The following is a 20,686-nucleotide window of genomic DNA, read 5'->3' on the forward strand; positions in this document are numbered from 1 at the left end:
CGAAGCACTGCTTCATGCTAGGGTTAGTGTTAGCAATTCTCTCAGGTTGAGTCTGTGAGCTCGTCTACTGGTCCGCGCGGTATTGGAATAGTCTAGAATAGTAGGTTAACAACTGGAAAATGAAATCAAAAATGGAATAACGGATATTAAATCGTATCCTCTACAGTAGCTTCACCGTAAAACGGGGCGATATCTATCAGCGCGGAATTAAGAGAGCGATGCGCAGTTTTATATTTCCTTACTGACGTAGTGTTCGATACGATACTTTATTTTAACTGTACGACTTAACCCATATACACAGCCCACTGAGTTTCTCGCCGGATCTTCTCAGTGGGTCACGTTTCCGATCCGGTGGTAGATTCTGCGAAACACTGCTCTTGCTAGGGTCAGTATTAGCAACACTGGTTTGAGCCCCGTGAGCTCAACTACACGTTAGGATGAAGCTGAAATAGCCTCTCAAGGCTATCAGAGAAAAAAAAAACTGTACGAAATCGGAACCGGTGCTTAGTTAATATAATTCAACGTAGCGTCTTTAGTTTCAACGCTAAAATAACATTTATTAAGCTAGTCGATTATTACGATTTATGATACGAAATTGAATATTCAAATTAAACCGGAAAACGGAAGTAGATTTATCATATTTTTAATGCAGTATAGCGCTAAGGTAGAATCAAAAATATGATAACCTCGAAATTGACTTCGTTTAATTAAAAGTTCTTTTAACACATCACCGCGGCGAGGTTGTATTAGTGTGTTGTATTTTTGTTTGCACAAAATATTGTTCCGTAGGTTTTCGTTAGTCGCAGACTTGATTATTTGTCTGCGATTTGTACGGTATCTGTCTGTCTGATTGTGTTTGTTTGGGGTTTCATCATTAAGCCCTGGCGTTAGCCGAGAGATATTTTCTAACGCAACAAATCTCATTGAAACGACTTAGCCTTTGTCCACTTCCATAATTATCATGTCTAACCTTTTCTCTTTAATATTAGGTGATTCTTAGTTTGTGTTCTGATATGCGTTCTGATATGCGTATCGATTCATCCCTAATATTGTTTGATAATAGTCCAGTCTGTCGACAGCCATACCGTACCTAATTCTATTACTAAGTACTTAATTACGCATTTAGTTTAGTTAGCATCATTCGAATTAGTCTCATTGTCTCTTCTTTAATCATCGGCCGCTGCTTATGTGTAGGTATCATAGAAAATAACAGTTTCATTGTAGATCCAACCTTGGTTCATTTAGCAACACAAATCCCTTAGTAAATATTAGCCGAGGACGCTCTGAAGCGGACTTTGAATAATAAGTATTTGCGTAATAGGTATAGCATTACAGTCTAATCCCGTGCTTGCGTCACCGACGCCCTTTACGGATTCACTAAGCTTAGAAATTTGAATACCTAGTTCAATCTATTGCATGAAGTGTCTCGTGTTTTTTTGCTAGAAAAGACAAAGGTTTTTGAGAACTGTTTTTCGAAATTATATTCATATTAAAAAAAAAAAAACGTTTTAAAAAGTGGATAAAAGCACCAAGGCAATTAAAGGTTCAGTCTCCATCTCGACCAAACTCCTTCTTTCGGCTCTTTTCTGCGAACTAATCGTATGTAAAGAGCGACCCAAGACAAATGTGGTAAAATGAAAAGACAGTGCGAGAGTGACTAGTATAAGAATGTTGTGTACTTTGATGTAATGAGCAGGTGTGTTGCGATCCCGAAATACTACTTATAGGGCCCCATATAGGGAACGATCCGTCTGTACGATCCGTCGTTTCAGACCGATCGAAACGACGGATCGATAGTGTATGTAAAGATCGTTAACGATTTATTATGACATACTACTACAGACGGATCATTCGGTATATGGGGCCTTACGGCTTTGTGAGATGTTAAAACACGTCGGTCTGTCAAAAGTCATTCTCGGACTTGCGAAGTCTGATTTGAGAAACATAAACGCAACGGTTTGCAGTTTTAAGTCGAACTAGAGGTCCCGCAGTAGTCGAAATTCGACTATAATTAATTGGAATTGTAAGTTTGTACACTATTATGATTGTATTTTATACTTCTACAATCACAAATTTCGCCAAGGCTACTCTATAAAAAATATTAATAAAGACAAACAATATTTAATCTATTCTCAATTTGACCACAGACGTCAAGAACAAAAGTTTGACAATGAATAGTATGCATGCGTGTGTGCGTCAAATGCATGGTATGTAGTGTGTGTAATGTTTTCTTTATTGATTTAATATATCTTTTATGCATTATTTAAATAAAATATTAGCATTGTGCACTTCTTCTCGATATTCTCTATAAGTGTGGAAAATTTCGTACTCCTCCGTCCGCGCAATTTTCGTAAAAAGGGATACAAAGTTTTTGCTTCACGTATTAATATATAGATAATGTACTACAGCCTCTACAGCTTTGAGCTCATGGCAGTCGTTGTCGACAGCGAGGTCGTCGACACTTGCCTTGTTTGGCCTCTGGTGGCGTGCGCCCAAAAAGTACTCCTTGGTCACAGATACGTCTCAATTGATATGCGTTTAGGTAGTATGTACGATGTGTCGTAGTATGCGTGTGTGTAGTAAGTTCTCGTTCGTTTGTACAAAACAATCTTTGCAAAAATTACTCTGTTTAAAAAACATATTCTAGGTTAGCTTTTGCTTTCAATGTCGCCATGCCAAAAAAAGATGACACAGTTACTAAAAAAATATTGGCGAGTCTGTTAGAGATTTATTTATGTTAGAGCTTTGATGAAGTTTTTACGACGTGCCAGACTCAACAATAGGGGAATTTTAATATTTTACTGTTCAGTAAAACGTTTCTGTCTGAAATAAGCTGGTATTTTCTCATACTAGACTACAACTAGACTTCATACTAGATTACAAATCGTAGCTTCTGATTTTGTAGGTTCGTAGTAAACTCAATGTTTCCTTGTTCGACAAGCAAGACGAAAATATAATTTATTTTTTCAAAGAATCAATGCAGGAATGCAGGAAGTAGAAATTAGGAATGGGATTTTCATGATGGGCGTGAATAAAGATGTATGAACAGCTTAAATTGAAAATTGAAAAATAAAATAATGATTAAAATCGCTGACGAAAATCACGTACCTATTTCAATGATCAAAAATCATGTAAGTACCTACATATTTATCGTGACACGTTTGTTTTGCAGTTAAAGTTTCGACTCTATTAAGATAATAATAAGATAAATAATCGGATATTGTTTTTGCTTGCTTCTGAAACGACATCCTGGTCACGCCTTGATCGTGCCAATGGCAAAAGTACCAGTGCCATAGTTACTTGTATTTTTTTTCCTACCTATGCTGATAGCCTTGAGAGGCTATATCAGCGTTACCCTAGCGTGTAGGTGAGCTCTCGGGGCTCAAAGTGGAGGTGTTGCCTAACACTGACCCTAGCAAGAGCAGTGCTTCGCAGAATCTACCAACGGATCGGAAACGCCACCCACTGAGAAGATCCGGCGACAAACTCAGTGGGTTGTGTCTGTGGGTTAATTTACTCGCCGAGCCCTTCATCGCAAGCAACGGGTTTGGCGAGGACGGTGACCGATGCTTGAGGTACCTAAAAGCACCGTTAATGGATCAGGAGGATCCCTAATGAGTTTCGTAATGAGATCAGTAATGTGTTTTGGGCGACGTCGACTGTTTACCATTCGGTCCACAGGATCGGGTTGGTACTTGTAAGGACTTAATAATGAACATTAAGCGTAATACTGGAAAACCCTTATTCTATTAAGAGAAACTATCTAATAAAAGAAACTGACCTTTTCCAATTTTACAAGTTTACTTGAATTATCGATAACGATCACCAGTCTCGTATTTTTGGTACTCAATTACGACGTAATATACTAAGATGCTCTACTATGTGACAAATGAAGGAAAAGTACTTTTCAGTTATTGGTCGCAAAAACAACTTTGCTGTGGATGACCCGAAACTAGGTCGCAGTTCGTGGGGTCAACAAGTCCCAAAGTATAGTAAAACGTATCTATAATTGAATTGGATATATCATTATCTTTGGCTTACGAGGTTGAGGCGCTGTCTCAAGGCAATTGACACCCATTTTTCAAAGAACCATCCACTTTAAGCACGTAATTGAAAACAATACAACTTAGTATCTCTCGATGGTCTACGCAAGTCGGAGACATGATTTAAACTACTTTTACTGTTTAATTCCGCGTTTTTTATTGTCAACTAGCTGACCCGGCAGACTTCGTAGTGCCTCAATCGATAAATAAAAGACCTAAACTTTTGTATAAAATAAACTTAAAACAAACAAATGAATCCGTCCGACGCGACGGGGGGCATCAAAGGGAAAACAAAATTGTTATTTTTATTTAATTCCGAGCATTCTCTTAATTATCTACCATCTCTGGACTTCCACAAATAATTCAAGAGCAAAATTAGCCAAATCGGTCCAGCCGTTCTCGAGTTTTAGCGAGACTAACGAACAGCAATTCATTTTTATATATAAAGATAAACGTTTTTCGATTTTACAGTCGTCCTTGATGGCGAAAACTAAAGTATTTGTAACCAATGTGATGACTATAAAAAGGCTAGATTAAACCATTGAACTACATAGTTTTAATTATAACAATATTTTCTCGTCAAACTTGTAATATGATTTCTAGTTTGAAATATAAAAGATATTGATATAGATGCCATTATAGGTGGTCAGATCTGGTTAAGGTAGCGGTTTGTGGCTTTGTGGTAATCTGTACCATGTGGTCCATGCTACCCATGATCGAACACTGTGGACGAAAGTCACATGTAGTCGTGATCCTCAGCAGTGAGGGAACGATGAAGAAGAAGAAGAATAGGATGCGGTAATAATTTAACACCAGCTATGGCGTCTGATGTTTGTTCGTCTTAGTTTTACTAACAAAAATCGGTCATGGTCGAGAACAATAAAGTTGTGACAGTAAGTGTAAATGTAGAAGTAAAATTCCAATACGATATGTACCTACAGCTTAACGTGGAATGTTCTCGAACATTACGGATTACGACGTGAGTTAGGAGTGTTAGGAAAACAAACCGCGTTGTGTAAGCGTCACGTCTATTGCCAAGGACGCAATGGCCTTAAGAAGCTAAGACAACGTAATAAAATAGGTTAATAGGTTACGCCGTTCCCATTTAAAGTTTGGTATCATGATAAAGCTAACATCCAAAGTAATCGATCGGCAAAACCTTTACACGTGCAACAGATTTTCATTAAACTTAATCATTCAAGTAAGAAACACACAATTTTATATTATTTTTGTCGTGTTTCAAGAATTTCTTCGAAGTCGTCGTGCCCTAGAGGATAAGACGTCCAGCGCAATTGTATCTAGCGATACAACGCTGCAACGGTGTCCGAATCCCGCAGGCTGGTACCAATTTTCTAATGAAATATATGTTCATGACAAATGTTTTCTATTGAATTCCACGGTGAAGGAATAACATCGTGTAATAAAAATCAGACCCGCAAAATTATAATTTGCGTAATTACTGGTGGTTGGACCTCTTGTGGGTCCGCACGGGTAGGTAGATACCATTACCCCGCCTATTTCTGCCATGAAGCAGTAATGCTTTTCGGTTTGAAGGGTGGGGCAGCCGTTGTAACTATATTGAGACCTTAGAACTTATATCTCAAGGTGGGTGGCGCGTTTACGTTGTAGATGTCTATGGGTTCCAGTAATCACTTAACACCAGGTGGGCTGTGAGCTCGTTCACCTATCTAAGCAATAAATAAAATAAAAATAACAATATAGAATAACGTCAAAGAATAGAATCATTAAAAAGACACTCATTTGATAGGTACTGATTTATCGCGTCATCTGTAGGGACGTGTACTCAACAATGTATAGTAAAAATAATAATTTCGAATAAGTCTATTATTATTGTGTGAATGTAAATAAGGAGCGTAAATTTCAGTACTCTAGTATCATTAGCCTTGCCATTGGGGCCTAAAAAATATTAATAATACAGAATTGCTATTTTGCCTATTTAGAAATAGCACTCATCAATACTTGAAAATGACAATAATATTCGCGTTTTCTTTTGATATTTTAGTTAATTACTCAAAATTTATAATAGTTTGTCCGTACAACGTGTCTTTTTAATTACCGAATTAAATGTGACGCGAATTCTAATGTATGCTTTGAGCCAATTGTTTTTCAATTAACAATGTACGAAAAACATAGTGATAATGTCTTGATTTGTTTTGTGTTTGTGAAAACGTGATCGGACTGGAAAGTCGCACGTGTTTGGTTTTGTTCCGAGTATTACGACATTGAACGCACGGTTTCCGAGGCAAGCGTGGGACGCGCAATAGGTACCGGTAAAATGGGGCGATTAGGGATTGAAAGGCGAATCGGGAAAAAACCGGAAAAATCTTTCGACGCTCAATATAAGTTTTATATTAGTTGCAAAATCTTCCATTTTTTTGTAGTTTAATAGTAGAATGTTGAAAGTTCACAAAACAACTCTGAATATGCATGATAATAGCTGCTAACTTATAAAAAATCGCGTTTGAAATTAACTTCCTGTGGTGGTAATTATTTTAGTGCTAGAAACTTTGCTCTCTTTTATTTATTTGATAATAATAGAAGACGACTATGATTTATAAACGTTATTTAGTGTTTGAACCAACATATATATTAAAGGTAAGTCTCAGTTGTTATTGGTTTTAATGTATTTGATTAAATAAAAATACATGTAAAAATCTGTTGTTTTTGGGGATATTGGGGACGTGTTAGGTACAAATAACAACGAAAAAGGGGTCAATTGGGATGAGAATACGTGAAATGGAAACGACCTAAGTATAAATAGGTACAGGTTTGTAGGGTTGTCTGTGTGGTTATAACAATATTTTTTAAATTTGTTGGTAAAAATCTGGTTTATCGAAGCGAAATTGAGAATAAGTCTTTATTTGAAATAGATAAGCAATTTAATATAAGTAAGTCGATTTTGCAGAGATATGTAACAAGATCAATCAAATCTCAAGGTGGACAAAAATGTCTAAGTAATACATAGTAAAATATTTAATATTTGTTCAGAGTGGGGGTATTCATCTGATTAATCCATGGAATAACCGACACACCTAATCTCTTAACCCAGATAGAAATATCAGCCCCTAAGTACTTACCAAGAACGGAGAAATATAAACCGTTTCTAAGAAAGCCCACTATATATGTATAAATTAGGGATGTAAACCGGTTCGAAGAAAACCGGAGAAAAACCGGTTTTTATACTTACCGATAAATACCGGTTTTATTTAAGAATACCGGTTTTTTATGCTTTACATTCACAGTTCACACCATTGCTACCAGATCAAATATACAAGCTACAAATATAAAAAAAACCACGTTTCAGGATCAAATTACCGTGCATTACATTTAATGCAATAACCACAATATGGTTGGTAGACTTTTAGCGTACGAAATGAGGACCGTGACCCAAATATCCACATATCTGCACCCAACACTCAGAAATGGCTTTCGCCAAATTGAGCACGTGTTGTCTGCAAAAGAGATGGTGCGTCGTGAACTGGGGAATCTTCTTGAATTTTCAACTCTCGCTTTATCATCGGAACAGCCAGAAAAAACCACAAACAATTTTAAAAAACCTGGTATTCTGGATTTTTTGCATTCGCGAAAACGGGATATTCCGAACGCCACGGCGGCCGCAGTGAATATAGTGCGAATGTATATTGAGACTGAAGCCGCCACAGTAAACCACACCGAAATTGTTGGCACGTGCTAACATCCAGAAGGAGCAGGCTTCTGAATGACGCAGTGGACCAACTATGCCTCTTGCATCAAAATTTTGATTTAATACAATAGTATTAAATAAAAAATAAAAAGCTTTTTATTATTGGATAATATATATGATCATTAAAAGCCTATATAAAATATGCTCACCCAATTAATTGTATGAAGAAAACTCTTCGTTTGTACGTAAATTTGTATTATTTAGTGATTATTTGGCCTTTATGGAAAAAACCTAAAAATACCTAAAAAAAACCGGTAATAAACCGGAGCCAGAAATTGTAATCAGTTCACATCGCTAGTATAAATATATATATATATATATTGTTGTTACTGCACTGTCGATTGCACCTATAATTGAGGTGATGTCTGCCATGTACTTTTGTCAGTTTTTCAATTTTTTTTATTGATGATCACTTTGTTGGTGCAACTAAATAAATAAATTAATTAAAACTATATATAAAAATAAAAGTAGTGCCAACCCTAGCAAATTTCTCATTTCGTCCCAATTAACCGCAATTTTCGGGTAAATAGGGATTACACATATTTTTGCATTTTTTGCTTAAACTGGAATGCTAGTTGCATAATTTTAAATTAGACAACAAAGATGCCCCCAAGACTCAATCATTTTGATCCTGATATAGCATTATATACATCAACAACTACCTTAAAATTGCTCATAAAGTTGGAATTTGTCCCTAATCGCCCCATTTTACGGTACCTATTCCAAAGATTTTATTTGTTTATTTAAAAATTGAATACCTATACAACTAAAGATGGCGTTTTACTTTTAAAACATCATACCTAAAATATTCACTGTTTCATTATTCAACTTCATGTGATTGCAAATAGATATTAATATAATCACATGGGCAATATTATTTAGGTTACTTTTTAAACTCTGAAGTACATAGTTGTATTTTTTTATTTACATTCGTCGGACGCCATTTTGTCTATAATAATTTGTATTTTTTTTATGGAGTGTATGGCCTGGTATCTAGACCTTTAGGCCAAGTCTTAAGTATTTTTATTCGGTTTATTTTAATTTCCCCACTGTATTTTTGATGAATTTATATAGAGGCACGTAATAATTTGTATGGTATAGATTAGGTATCTAGATATGCTTTTATAGGTTAAAATAAATGCCGACAGTGCCCAGACGTATTATGTTATTTCGTACAGCTGTTCAATTATACGCAAATAAAGAATTCGTGCGTCACACAAATAGGTCGATCGATTGCAAAAACTAGTTTTGTTATCAACATATTTTAATTTATCGTAAAGTAGACTCTATGATTGTGGAATAGAAGTCACGAGTTATTGCGTGGAAATATTGCGAATTCGCACCAGTTTCCTCGTATTCGTGGTTTGAAAATAATTATAATATTCAGTTTGTTTTTCTGTGATCTTTTTAAGCTGATAGCAAACGTTTTAGAAGTCACTGTCGCCATTGCGTTTTTCAATGCCAAAAGTTCATTCCGTTCATCGAGATTATATTATACGTACGTACTTAGTACATAATATCTCGATGACTCCGTTCCTGTATGGTTGGCTTAAAGTCTGAATTACGGACTTACCTTATATTTTTTGCTAATCACTTATTTCAACTTTTATGACTAAAGTTGTTCATTAGAAAATGTTCTACACCTAATGCCTTAAAGCTACGATTTTATTATGTTTTATAGGTAGGTATAGAAAAAAACAGTAGACGAAAACAGCACATAGATTGCGAATAGTAATTATTTAAATTACGCGTTTATCGTCGAAGTCACTCGTGAACATGAGTTATGTACGTATTTCATTCTGAGGAATTGTTTGAGATGACACCATCATCTCGTTTTTACCATCGCACCGCCCGCCACCGAAGTAGAGTTCATCCATACTATCTGGAGTCGCTGCGTTCATCCACAATGCGTTTCCAGAGATCATTTTTGACACGTATCATCCGGCTTTGGAATGAGCTCCCCTGGTGCTATGACATGTCCTTCTTCAAACGAGGCTTGTGGAGAGTATTAAGCGGTAGGCAGCGGTCTCGCTCTGCCCTTGGCATTGTTGCCGTAAATGAGCGACGGTAACCACTTACCTTCAGGTAGGCTCGTCTGCCTGCTCGGGCAATAAAAACTAAACAAAAAAAAATAATTAAAGAAATTGGTACCTGCCTGCCTAATTTTGACACCGGCATAGCCACTTATATCTGTACGAGTACATCAGGAGTCTTATCTTTTTGGCTACGAAAACTTCCAAAGTATTGTTGTTTCGGTTTCAAGACAAGTCCTCATCCACTCAGTGATACCTACAGCTATTACAATCTCCAACTAATTTGCCTACTTAAAACTGAAATGGTTGCCTGTTTAAAGCTAAAAAAACGTACCTAAATCTAATTTTGAACGCAGATAGGCATCTTGGTAATAATTTAAACCATTGACATGATAGGAAAATACTCTTTGTACGGACTAGACACTTGACTCAATAATAGTAAAAGTAATGTCTAATTGAAATGAATGTAATGTGAGAAACAATAATGTTTTTTCGTGGCGACCTCCCGCGGAGACAACCCCTTTAAGCCAATAAGAATCGGTGAGTTGAACAAACTCGAGTAACCTCAAATACAACGACCTCAAATAGAAATCATCGCGATAAAGCAACGGGCAACCTAAATTTCATAGTTACGATTTCATAGAAGTTACGGTAATAAGGTTTCATTGGAGTGTGTCGTTAGTACCGTACCGTCTTCTAGATGTGAGATTTTTGACCAAACTGCCAAAGTAAAAACTGTTGATTTTGTTATAATTGGTTTTAATGTCTTTGGGTTCATTCAACGGTATCTTTCTGTTTCAATTTATCGTGGACAGTTCGTAGAGTCTTAGTCATCGGAAAAATAGGGAGAATGAGAAACTCTTGTTAAAGTATAATCGGGGTGGGGGCAGGTTCTCGATCGCTCTAACTGCAGTGGCGGCTCTGGCGAGGATAGTTTAGCTGCATTTGTTATTTTCGAACGAAAAGCGTCCAGTCAGACGACCGGGATACCGTTGGCTCGACAATGAAAAATATTTCGCAGTAAACAATGAAAAATATCTCGCAGTAAACAATGAAAAATATCTTGCAGTAAACAATGAACATTTCTTGTGTCAGACGTCAAGATGGATGAACCCACTGTAGTACCTAAGCTGTACAGTGGCGGATACAAGGGCGGATCCAGCTTTGGCGCCAGGAGGGGGTCACATAGTCAAATTTAGATGCGTTCGTTCCCAAACGTTTGCCATTATACAAAGTTATTATATTATATTAAATTAATTAAATATTGAATGTATGTAGTTACATAAAATCTGTACGGTGACAAAATATATAAATAAAATCATTATATTCAATTAGTGGTTCACCTAAGTCCTGGACCCAGCTCAGGGGGTGGTCATGACCCCCATGACCCTCCCCCTGGATCCGCCATTGGGCGGATACCTTTTAGCCCCCCTTCCCTTTTCCTTTTTATTTACGAATTAACATTTATGTATTACACTGGCATTAAATTTGAAACACATTTTCCAAAAATCAATTATAATAAAATAGAAAATATACCGCAATTCTTTGTATTGCGGATTATTTGGCGCCCCTTTTTGAGTAGCGCCCGGGGTATGATGCCCCCATGCTCCCCCTCGCTACGCCACTGAAGCTGTAGGTTAGTTTCAACACACTCTGACTAATTAGCTCACAAAAACGAACATCACTTAGGAAATGAATTTGAACAAAAATCTTTCACAATCCAAAATAGTTACGTTGTTATAATTTGTAATGCCATTCGAAGCCATCAAGGCATTCGTGTTCGTATTACTAAATAAAGTGTGGTTGGTATTCGCAGGATCAGGAATTGAGATACCATTTCGAGAAAGCGGCACGACGTGAGAACACTCTCATCGATACCTACATTTTCGATCCTGCGGACCGAATGATAAACAGTTGACGTGACAAAACACGTCATTTCGGATCCTCCCGATCCACTAACGGTGCTTTTAGGTACCCCAAGGACCGTTCGTCGTTCTCGTCCAACCCGTTGCTTGCTAGTAAATCAACCCACAGACACAGCCCACTCAGTTTCTCGCCGGATTTTCTCAGTGGGTCGCGTTTCCGATCCGGTGGTAGATTCTACGAAGCACTGTTCTTGCTAGAGTTAATGTTAGCATTAACGTCAGGTTTGAGCCCCGTGAGCTCAACTACTAGTTAAGTTTACGCTGAAATGGTCTCTCAAGACCGTCAGCTTAGGAAGGGAAAAAAAAGAGATATTCCAAGGATTGCAAACAGTGTCCTCAAATTGAATGTTACAAACATTTCTAATAAGCATTTTAACAATAAGTTTATTTTGATTACGTTTCATGTGTAATTTTTTTTATTTTTATTTATAGCTTAGATGGGTGGACGAGCTCACAGCTCACCTGATGTTAAGTGGTTACAGGAGCCCATGGGCATCTACAATGTAAATGCGCCACCTACCTTGAGATATAAGTTCTAAGATCTCAGTATAGTTACAACGGCTGCCCCACCCTTCAAACCGAAACGCATCATTGCTTCACTGCAGAAATAGGCGGGGCGGTGGTACCTACCCGCGCGGACTCACAAGCGGTCCTACCACCAATTCAATTCAAATTAGGCATATGCATTTTACGTAACATAAACGGTGTACGTAAAATAGATGCGTTGATAATTGTAGCTGGCACTCGTTTAGTTTAATTACTATTGGTACCAGCGACGATCAAGATAAGATTGCTTGCTCGTTCATCAACATTAGCAAATAATATGCCAATTCATTAGTGTTTCTATTTACAATGGCGTTCCAACCTTGCCTTAGTTTGGCAGTGTCCGGTATGACCTCCAAAGACTGCGCCCTAAGGGAAAAAGGGGCCTTTCGATTTTACGGCTATTGATAAGTGATAGATTACCTATCTTTGAAAATACGGTCTGTACGCCAAAATGTATGACTTGCTTAATGATAAGAATATTAGTCATACTAGACGTTTTTTTTTTTTTTAGTTTATGCATACCATATATTTTATTACCATTTATTATACCATTAATATAAATTTCATTGCACCTACCACTATTTACTCTGCACTACCTTTGGTTGACTGGTAGAGAATGCCTTAGGCATTAAGTCCGCCAATGTAAATTTTACATGAAGTGTAATAAATAAAAAATAAAAATAAATATTTGTACGCCAGGGCGTTTGTCATGTGGATGAAAAAAATTTGTTGCGCCGTGAACTGTGTGAGTATGCAGCGATTTGGCTTGGTGACTTGGCATTATTGAAGTCCAAGAGCGTCGATAGCCTTTTACTATAAGGTGGGCCGTATGCTCGTCTGCCTAGAAAGGCTATAAAAATACCAGCTGCTCCGCCACAATTACCATAAAGTTGGCCTACGTTTATGGGACCACTTGGTATTGGATCGTCTGGCTTAATTTTGTCATACAGTAAACATTCCGGTTCGGACAGGCGGGACATTGCGATATTTAAATGCATGATTGAATTAATGTCTGACGGTAAATTGTCTACGTTGTCTTCTCTCAAGGCCTAAGGGGTCAGTTGATCCCCTGAAAAGAAGGGAGCAGCCAAATTAGCTATAGGTTTACGTCTGTAGGTAAAACTGCATTTTATAAAATATGTGAGATGCGTCTTACTGTGAGGTCAGTGATAAGTATAATTTTTTTTTTTTTTTTATTGCTTAGATGGATGGACGAGCTCACAGCCCACCTGGTGTAAAGTGGTTACTGGAGCCCATGGACATCTACAACGTAAATGCGCCACCCACCTTGAGATATAAGTTCTAAGATCTCAGTATAGTTACAACGGCTGGCCCACCCTTCAAACCGAAGCGCATTACTGCTTCACGGCAGAAATAGGCAGGGTACCTACCCGCGCGGACTCACAAAAGGTCCTACCACCATAACTCACAAAAGGTCCTACCACCATAACTCACAAAAGGTCCTACCACCATAAAAACCCACTTTCGGGTTACATCAACACCGAGCTTTAAAATACCCTGTAAAAAATTACCACCATCAAGGGCGTTGTCTCGTCTGTACCCACATAATAATAAAAAGGATTTCAAATTTTTATATTCCTATAAAATATTACGCGTCAACTTAATAATAATATTACGCGTCAATATAAACTAATGCGATAAACAACAGTGCCATATTATCGCAAAACGGATTCCAATCGTATCTAATAAATTCTTATTGTATGTAACATGTAACTTAATTTTCTTTATTAATCATTCAACACAAGTCAAACGAATTCGGGATTCTCAAAATAAAGTTTTGCTCCAGGTGAAAGATTAGAAATTGTGAAATATTTAAGTCGACGCTAATAACAATGTTTTTCAACAAATAGACCGTTAGATCTGTCATCCGGCACGAGATAACATCAATTTATAAACACGGATGTTCATCATTGTAACTTTGATGATATATGTTTAGAATTGATGTGGCTTAATCCACAATTCTTATTTTTTGTAAACTCCAAAAATTTAATGCAAGAATTGTTATTTTTTAGTTTTTCGATAATAATACATTAAGGTATGCGATTTTTTTTTATATTTTTTTTATTGCTTAGATGGATGGACGAGCTCACAGCCCACCTGATGTTAAGTGGCTACTGGAGCCCATAGACATCTACAACGTAAATGCGCCACCCACCTCGAGATATAAGTTCTAAGGTCTCAGTATAGTTATAACGGCTACCCCACTCTTCGAACCGAAACGCAATACTGCTTCACGGCGGAAATAGGCGGGGTGGTGGTACCTACCCGTGCGGACTCCCAAGTGGTCCTACCACCAGTGAATACGCAAATTATAATTTTGCGGGTTTGATTTTTATTACACGATGTTATTCCTTAACCGTGGAAGTCAATCGTGAACATTTTTTGAGCACGTATTTCATTAGAAATTTTTTATTTATTTGAAAGATACGGAAAGAGTACTTTGTCTTTTTCTAGACTAAAAGTGACTTTAATTTTATAAACCGTGACATGTTTATAAGTCGTTCGAAGTATAAAACTCTATACTATAACTATACTGAGACCTTAGAACTTACATCTCAAGGTGGATGGCGCATTTACGTTGTAGATGTCTATGGGCTCCAGTAACTTAACGCCAGATGGGCTGTGAGCTCGGCCACCCATCTAAGCAATGAAAAAAAATCCTTACATTTTTTAGTTAAGCCTCTTCACTTCTAAAGGTGCGATATATATGTATGTAATATGTAGATATACGTTACGTTGTAGGTACGTGTGGTACTTTTTGTGCAAAAAAACGATAAATAATAAATATTTTATCCGTTTTTACAATGCTTTTACTGGTTCATATTAACAAAGGAGTCTTATACATCAAACTTGAGCCGACCTATGTTAAGTGTATGTTAATTGTAGGTCTCTTTGCTAGGGCTTGTGTTAGCAAATTCTCTCAGGTTGAGCCCATGAGCTCCCATGACCCGTTCGGACGTTGCTGAAATATCCTTTCAGGCTTAAAAAAGTAGGTCTCCTCCTTATATTTTAATATCTCCTACGCTCTCGGGCTATATGCGTTCCGTTCTTAAAGACAGCTGTCACCAAATTATCCTTGAACGTAAAACTACAGGTAAGACGCGGTTACCAAATCACAGGTCGCTAACATCACAAAGCAATGTTACGTGTTAGTGACAGGGTCGATTCTTTCCTGTGTCAAGGTCGACGGAGGTACTGTAACGGTGTGAACGATTTGCGGCTTAATTACGAAAATATTGATTTAAGGCGTTGAACACACGACTCGTCCAAGTTAATCATAGAGAGCGCCCGCCGTGTAATAAAAATCTAACAGGGCCGGTGCAATGACCTATTGACACATCCACGAATTGCGGTTGGCCGAAAAAAACGAAACTCGGAAGCAATTCAATCAAATAATAACGAAATAGACGGAAGGTGTTATAAGTTTCTTTTTTTTGGAGTTTATGGCCTGGTATCTAGACCTTTAGGCCAAGTTATAAGTATCGATTTACACATTGTATAGATTACTATAGCAAACATATAGATTATATTTTGAAAATTTAATTTGATTGATTTTCCTTTAAAAATTGTTAATTTTCCAATTTAAATATTAGCAAAATATTTTCCTTTAGTATTAGTCTATAACACAAACTAAAATAAATAAAGAAAATCATATCTGCTTATGTATAGTATCTATGAAAGATAAACATGTTTCCATTTGACAGAGGGGAGTAGTGGACTTGAAAAAAAACATTCTAAAATGTAATTAGATTAAACATAGTAATACGTACTCGAATAAATTTCTGTTTTTAGCACGCTTTTATTAGATTGGTCTGTTTGTTTTTTTTGTAACGGAATCTTTGAACGTCATTTTCTCTGATTTCAAGACGTTCGATTAACTTTAAAATATGTCTAGGCTTCAAGGATCTTATGAAGAGACAATAATTTTATAACTTCGCTCTAAAATCTTGGCTAATACCAACAGAAAAAAAAGTCATTTCTCATTGTCATTTAAGCGTGTTTTTTTTAAAGTTCAAATTACATAGATATATTTCTCTAACTATTATGGCTGCCAGTGTTGACAGCTAGCCATTATTGTATGCTACGTCACTATGCGTGTGTGTACGTACGAAAATTGCATCACACGTTGTAGCTGTAAGGCCTCATACCTACACAGTCTGAAGCGTCGTGGTCGGTCAGCGATTGGAAGTTAAATAATTAAATAAATATACTTAATGAACACGCCGAACCTAGATGAGTTTATTGGTAGTTAATGGCTCTAGTATTCACCTCACAAGTTTATGTTGTACCATATTATTGTATGTATGTCATCCGAATTGCTCCGTTTCATTATGAAACAGCAATAAGAAGTTGATGATTATTATAATAAGATTGTGCATTACCCATGTAAATTTCACGGTTGTCGAATTCGGCCATCTTTCTATCACTACATATATGACTAACGGGCTTTCAAAATTATCTGGTAAAATTTACATTGTAAGCAACCCAGTGACAGTTGCAATACGTATGCACGAGCACTTAGCCTGCAAATGTGTATGGCGAACCAAACCGTGTTATTACGAAACACTAAAACAGCCTCGCACTAAAAAAAAATTTCCGCGTTTCTCTTTTAAGAACCTAGCTTTGGCGAAAAGAACGAATATGATTACACTCATCGAAATATTACGGTTTTCGATTTCTGAATCTACCTTCAAAAAGGGTGCCCCCACGAAGCTCATGTTTGCTGTGAATCCGTTATAAGTTTGTAAAGTATTACATTACAAATCCGATTGCGATTTCAAAAGCCTGTAATTCGATTGATCATAAATGTAACAGCAGCAAGTCTGACTACTGTTGTTAAACAACACAGATATCATGTTCCGTCAAAATATCATCAAAATTACCGCTAGAGCATGGCTTGTTGCCCTCGACCGGAATCTTTTTCGTATTTCTCTTTTCGTCCTTTTTTTGTGGACTTTCCGCATCGCGCTTACTGATTTTACCAATATTTTACAAATCAAGTCAACACGATCGTCTTCAATTTAAAAACATAGACTTCGAGAATTGTCATAGCCATAGCTTTAACTTCAAAACTGTACACTTTTATTGGGAAGCATCAACGTGAGATCAACTTCGTGCTGTGTATGTATTAATAATAAATTAATAATAATTTTCATTCTCTATTTTCAGGTTTGATGAAAAGGAAAGCATATCGGGCGTGCAACAGCTCAAGTCCTCGGTCCAGAAGGGCATAAGGGCTCGCCTTTTGGAACTGTACCCTCATTTGGACAACTACATTGACCAGATCTTACCCAAGAAGGATACGTTTAGGATTGTCAAATGGTTAGTACTTATTGTTGGACGGTTAAATTTGAGGGGACTGGGTTCTGTAGGTGAGGGGCTATTTAAAAACACTATGCTTCATTATAATTATATCCCAAATACTTTGTACACTATTACGCCTTTATAATATTTTATTTTATAAAACTTTTAGATGATGCTCTGACCGTGCCTAGATGAGAAGTCATTGTCTTCACTAACGAGAAGACAATTATTTGTTTCAAACATTTAAAATAATTCCAATATTCGAAATCTGTAATCTTATATGTGTCAAGTGTTGCCTGCCATTACGTTCATATTCAAACTCCAACACTTATAGACGAACTTCCGACAGATGTTTGAAACCCTTGTGGTATACAGACGCAGACCGTCCACAGCAGAACAGTGCCGGTTTCCCCATTCAGCTGGAAGCACCATTGCTTCGGGCTCCTTCGCGCCTTGAAGGGCCTCAGCACGCAAAATACTTACTACTAGTAGTAAAACCGCACAACTAATATAAATTGTTATAGCCGTGCCCATACTGTAGTTGTACAAGTCCATTCAAATTATAAATATTATTATTTTGCATATGCAAACAACGTGATCAGGGGGGGACTAGTGAACCAATGCTCCCAATTTAAGGGCTCGTTTGGTCATATTAATATATGTTAAAGGTCCCGCGTTGGTTCTATCCGGCACTGATGTAGAATACAGACTTTTATTGGTGTTAGGGTTTTTTTTAGCTTGCAATGTTACCGCTATCTTGCCTATTTCTGTCCCAAAGCCATCTTGTGTTCCGGTTTAATGTGAGAGTATGAAATACCACTGTGACTTCGAACTTGTGTCTTAAGGTGCAAGACAGCATTCGCGTTGTGACGTTTATCGTTTCATGAGCTTGTCTACCCGCCTAGAGCAGTAATAGAAATCTACCTCTTAATTCAATTTCGGAGTCAGTTTTTGGAATAATGTTCCATCATTGTTGTTCCGCCTTGTCATAATAATATGAAATTAATTTTTGAGGGTGTACTTTAAAATTTCAGTCACGATCACCTCGAGATAATGGTGAACAGTGCCGGCGACTTGCTATTCTTCAGGCATCGCGAGGGTCCCTGGATGCCAACCTTAAAACTACTGCACAAATGTAAGAGAGGAATTTGATTTTTTTATAGCCTAGGTGGGTGAATGTCCTACCTGTCGGCTCCGACGGCATCCGCAACCGCGCGCTTAAACTGTTACCAGCCCAACTGATAACGATGTTGGCCACCATATTAAATGCTGCTATGACGAACTGCATCTTTCCCGCGGCGTGGAAAGAAGCGGACGTTATCGGCATACACAAGCCGGGCAAACCGAAGAACGAAACCGCGAGTTACCGCCCCATCAGTCTCCTCCCGGCGATAGGCAAACTATACGAACGGCTCCTTCGTAAACGCCTCTGGGACTTCGTATCCGCGAATAAAATTCTTATAGACGAGCAGTTTGGATTCCGCGCCAGACACTCGTGCGTCCATAAAGTGCACCGCCTCACGGAGCATATCTTACTAGGGCTGAACAGGCGGAAACCCATTCCGACAGGAGCCCTCTTCTTCGATGTAGCGAAGGCGTTCGACAAAGTCTGGCACAACGGTTTGATATACAAACTGTATAACATGGGAGTGCCAGACAGACTCGTGCTCATCATACGAGACTACTTGTCGAACCGTTCGTTCCGATATCGAGTCGAGGGAACGCGTTCCCGGCCCCGTCACGTCACAGCCGGAGTCCCGCAAGGCTCCGTCCTCTCCCCGTTACTATTCAGTTTGTATATCAACGATATACCCCGGTCTCCCATCTGGCGCTCTTCGCCGATGACACCGCCATCTACTACTCGTGTAGGAAGAAGGCGTTGCTTCATCGACGACTTCAGACCGCAGCTACCACCATGGGACAGTGGTTCCGGAAGTGGCGCATCGACATTAACCCCACGAAAAGCACAGCGGTGCTCTTCAAAAGGGGTCGCCCTCCGAACACCACGCTGAGCATCCCTCTCCCGACTAGGCGCGTCAACACCCCCGCCCCCGCCGTTCGCCCAATCACGATGTTCGACCAGCCCATACCGTGGGCCCCGAAGGTCAAATATTTAGGCGTCACCCTCGACAGTAGGATGACATTCCGCCCCCACATCAAGACGGTACGCGACCGTGCCGCCTTCATTCTAGGACGTCTCTACCCGATGATATGTAGGCGAAGTAAAATGTCCCTTAGAAATAAGGTGACACTCTACAAAACTTGCATACGCCCCGTCATGACCTATGCAAGTGTAGTGTTCGCTCACGCGGCCCGCATACACTTAAAATCCTTTCAAATCATTCAATCCCGTTTTTGCAGGATAGCCGTCGGAGCCCCGTGGTTCGTCAGGAATGTCGACCTCCATGACGACCTGGACTTAGAGTCCATCAGTAAGTATCTGCAGTCGGCGTCCATGCGCCACTTCGATAAAGCGGCACGACACGAGAACCCTCTCATCGTGGCCGCCGGTAACTACATTCCCGATCCTGCGGACAGAATGGAAAGCAGTCGACGTCGCCCAAAACACGTCATCTCGGATCCTCCCGATCCACTAACGGTGCTTTTAGGTACTTCAAGCACCGGTCACCGTTCTCGTCGAACCCGTCGCTCGCGACGAAGGGCTCGACGAGTAAATTAACTCTCAGACACAGCCCACTGAGTTTCTCGCCGGATCTTCTCAGTGGGTCGCGTTTCCGATCCGGTGGTAGATTCTGCGAAGCACGACTCTTGCTAGGGTTCGTGTTAGCAACATCGTCAGGTTTGAGCCCCGTGAGCTCACCTACTAAAGTTAGGGTTACGCTGACATAGCCGCTAGGGCTATCAGCTTAGGTAGGGAAAAAAAAAAAAAAAAAAAGTCCCACCTGATGTTAAGTGGTCACCGGAGCCCATATACATCTATAACGTAAATGCCGCCACCGACCTTGGGATATTAGTTCTAAGGTCTCAAACCGAAATGCATTACTGCTTCACGACAGAAATAGGCAGAGCGGTGGTATCTACCTGTGCGGATACACAAGACGTCCTACTACGGGTTTTGATTTTTATTAC

General features: G+C 38.6%; 1 protein-coding gene across 1 annotated transcript in view; it reads left to right on the forward strand.

The window, feature by feature from the left end:
• LOC101743111 (malignant T-cell-amplified sequence 1 homolog) overlaps positions 1-20,686 on the forward strand; it is a 33,765-nt gene that overhangs the window by 8,968 nt on the left and 4,111 nt on the right. The window contains exons 2-3 of the mRNA XM_004925367.5: positions 17,462-17,614; positions 18,631-18,731. Coding sequence (XP_004925424.1) covers positions 17,462-17,614; positions 18,631-18,731 — 254 coding nt within the window. The remainder of the gene's footprint in view (positions 1-17,461; positions 17,615-18,630; positions 18,732-20,686) is intronic.

This window comes from Bombyx mori, chromosome 14, assembly GCF_030269925.1.
Source record: "Bombyx mori chromosome 14, ASM3026992v2".
Taxonomy (NCBI): Eukaryota; Metazoa; Arthropoda; class Insecta; order Lepidoptera; family Bombycidae; genus Bombyx; species Bombyx mori.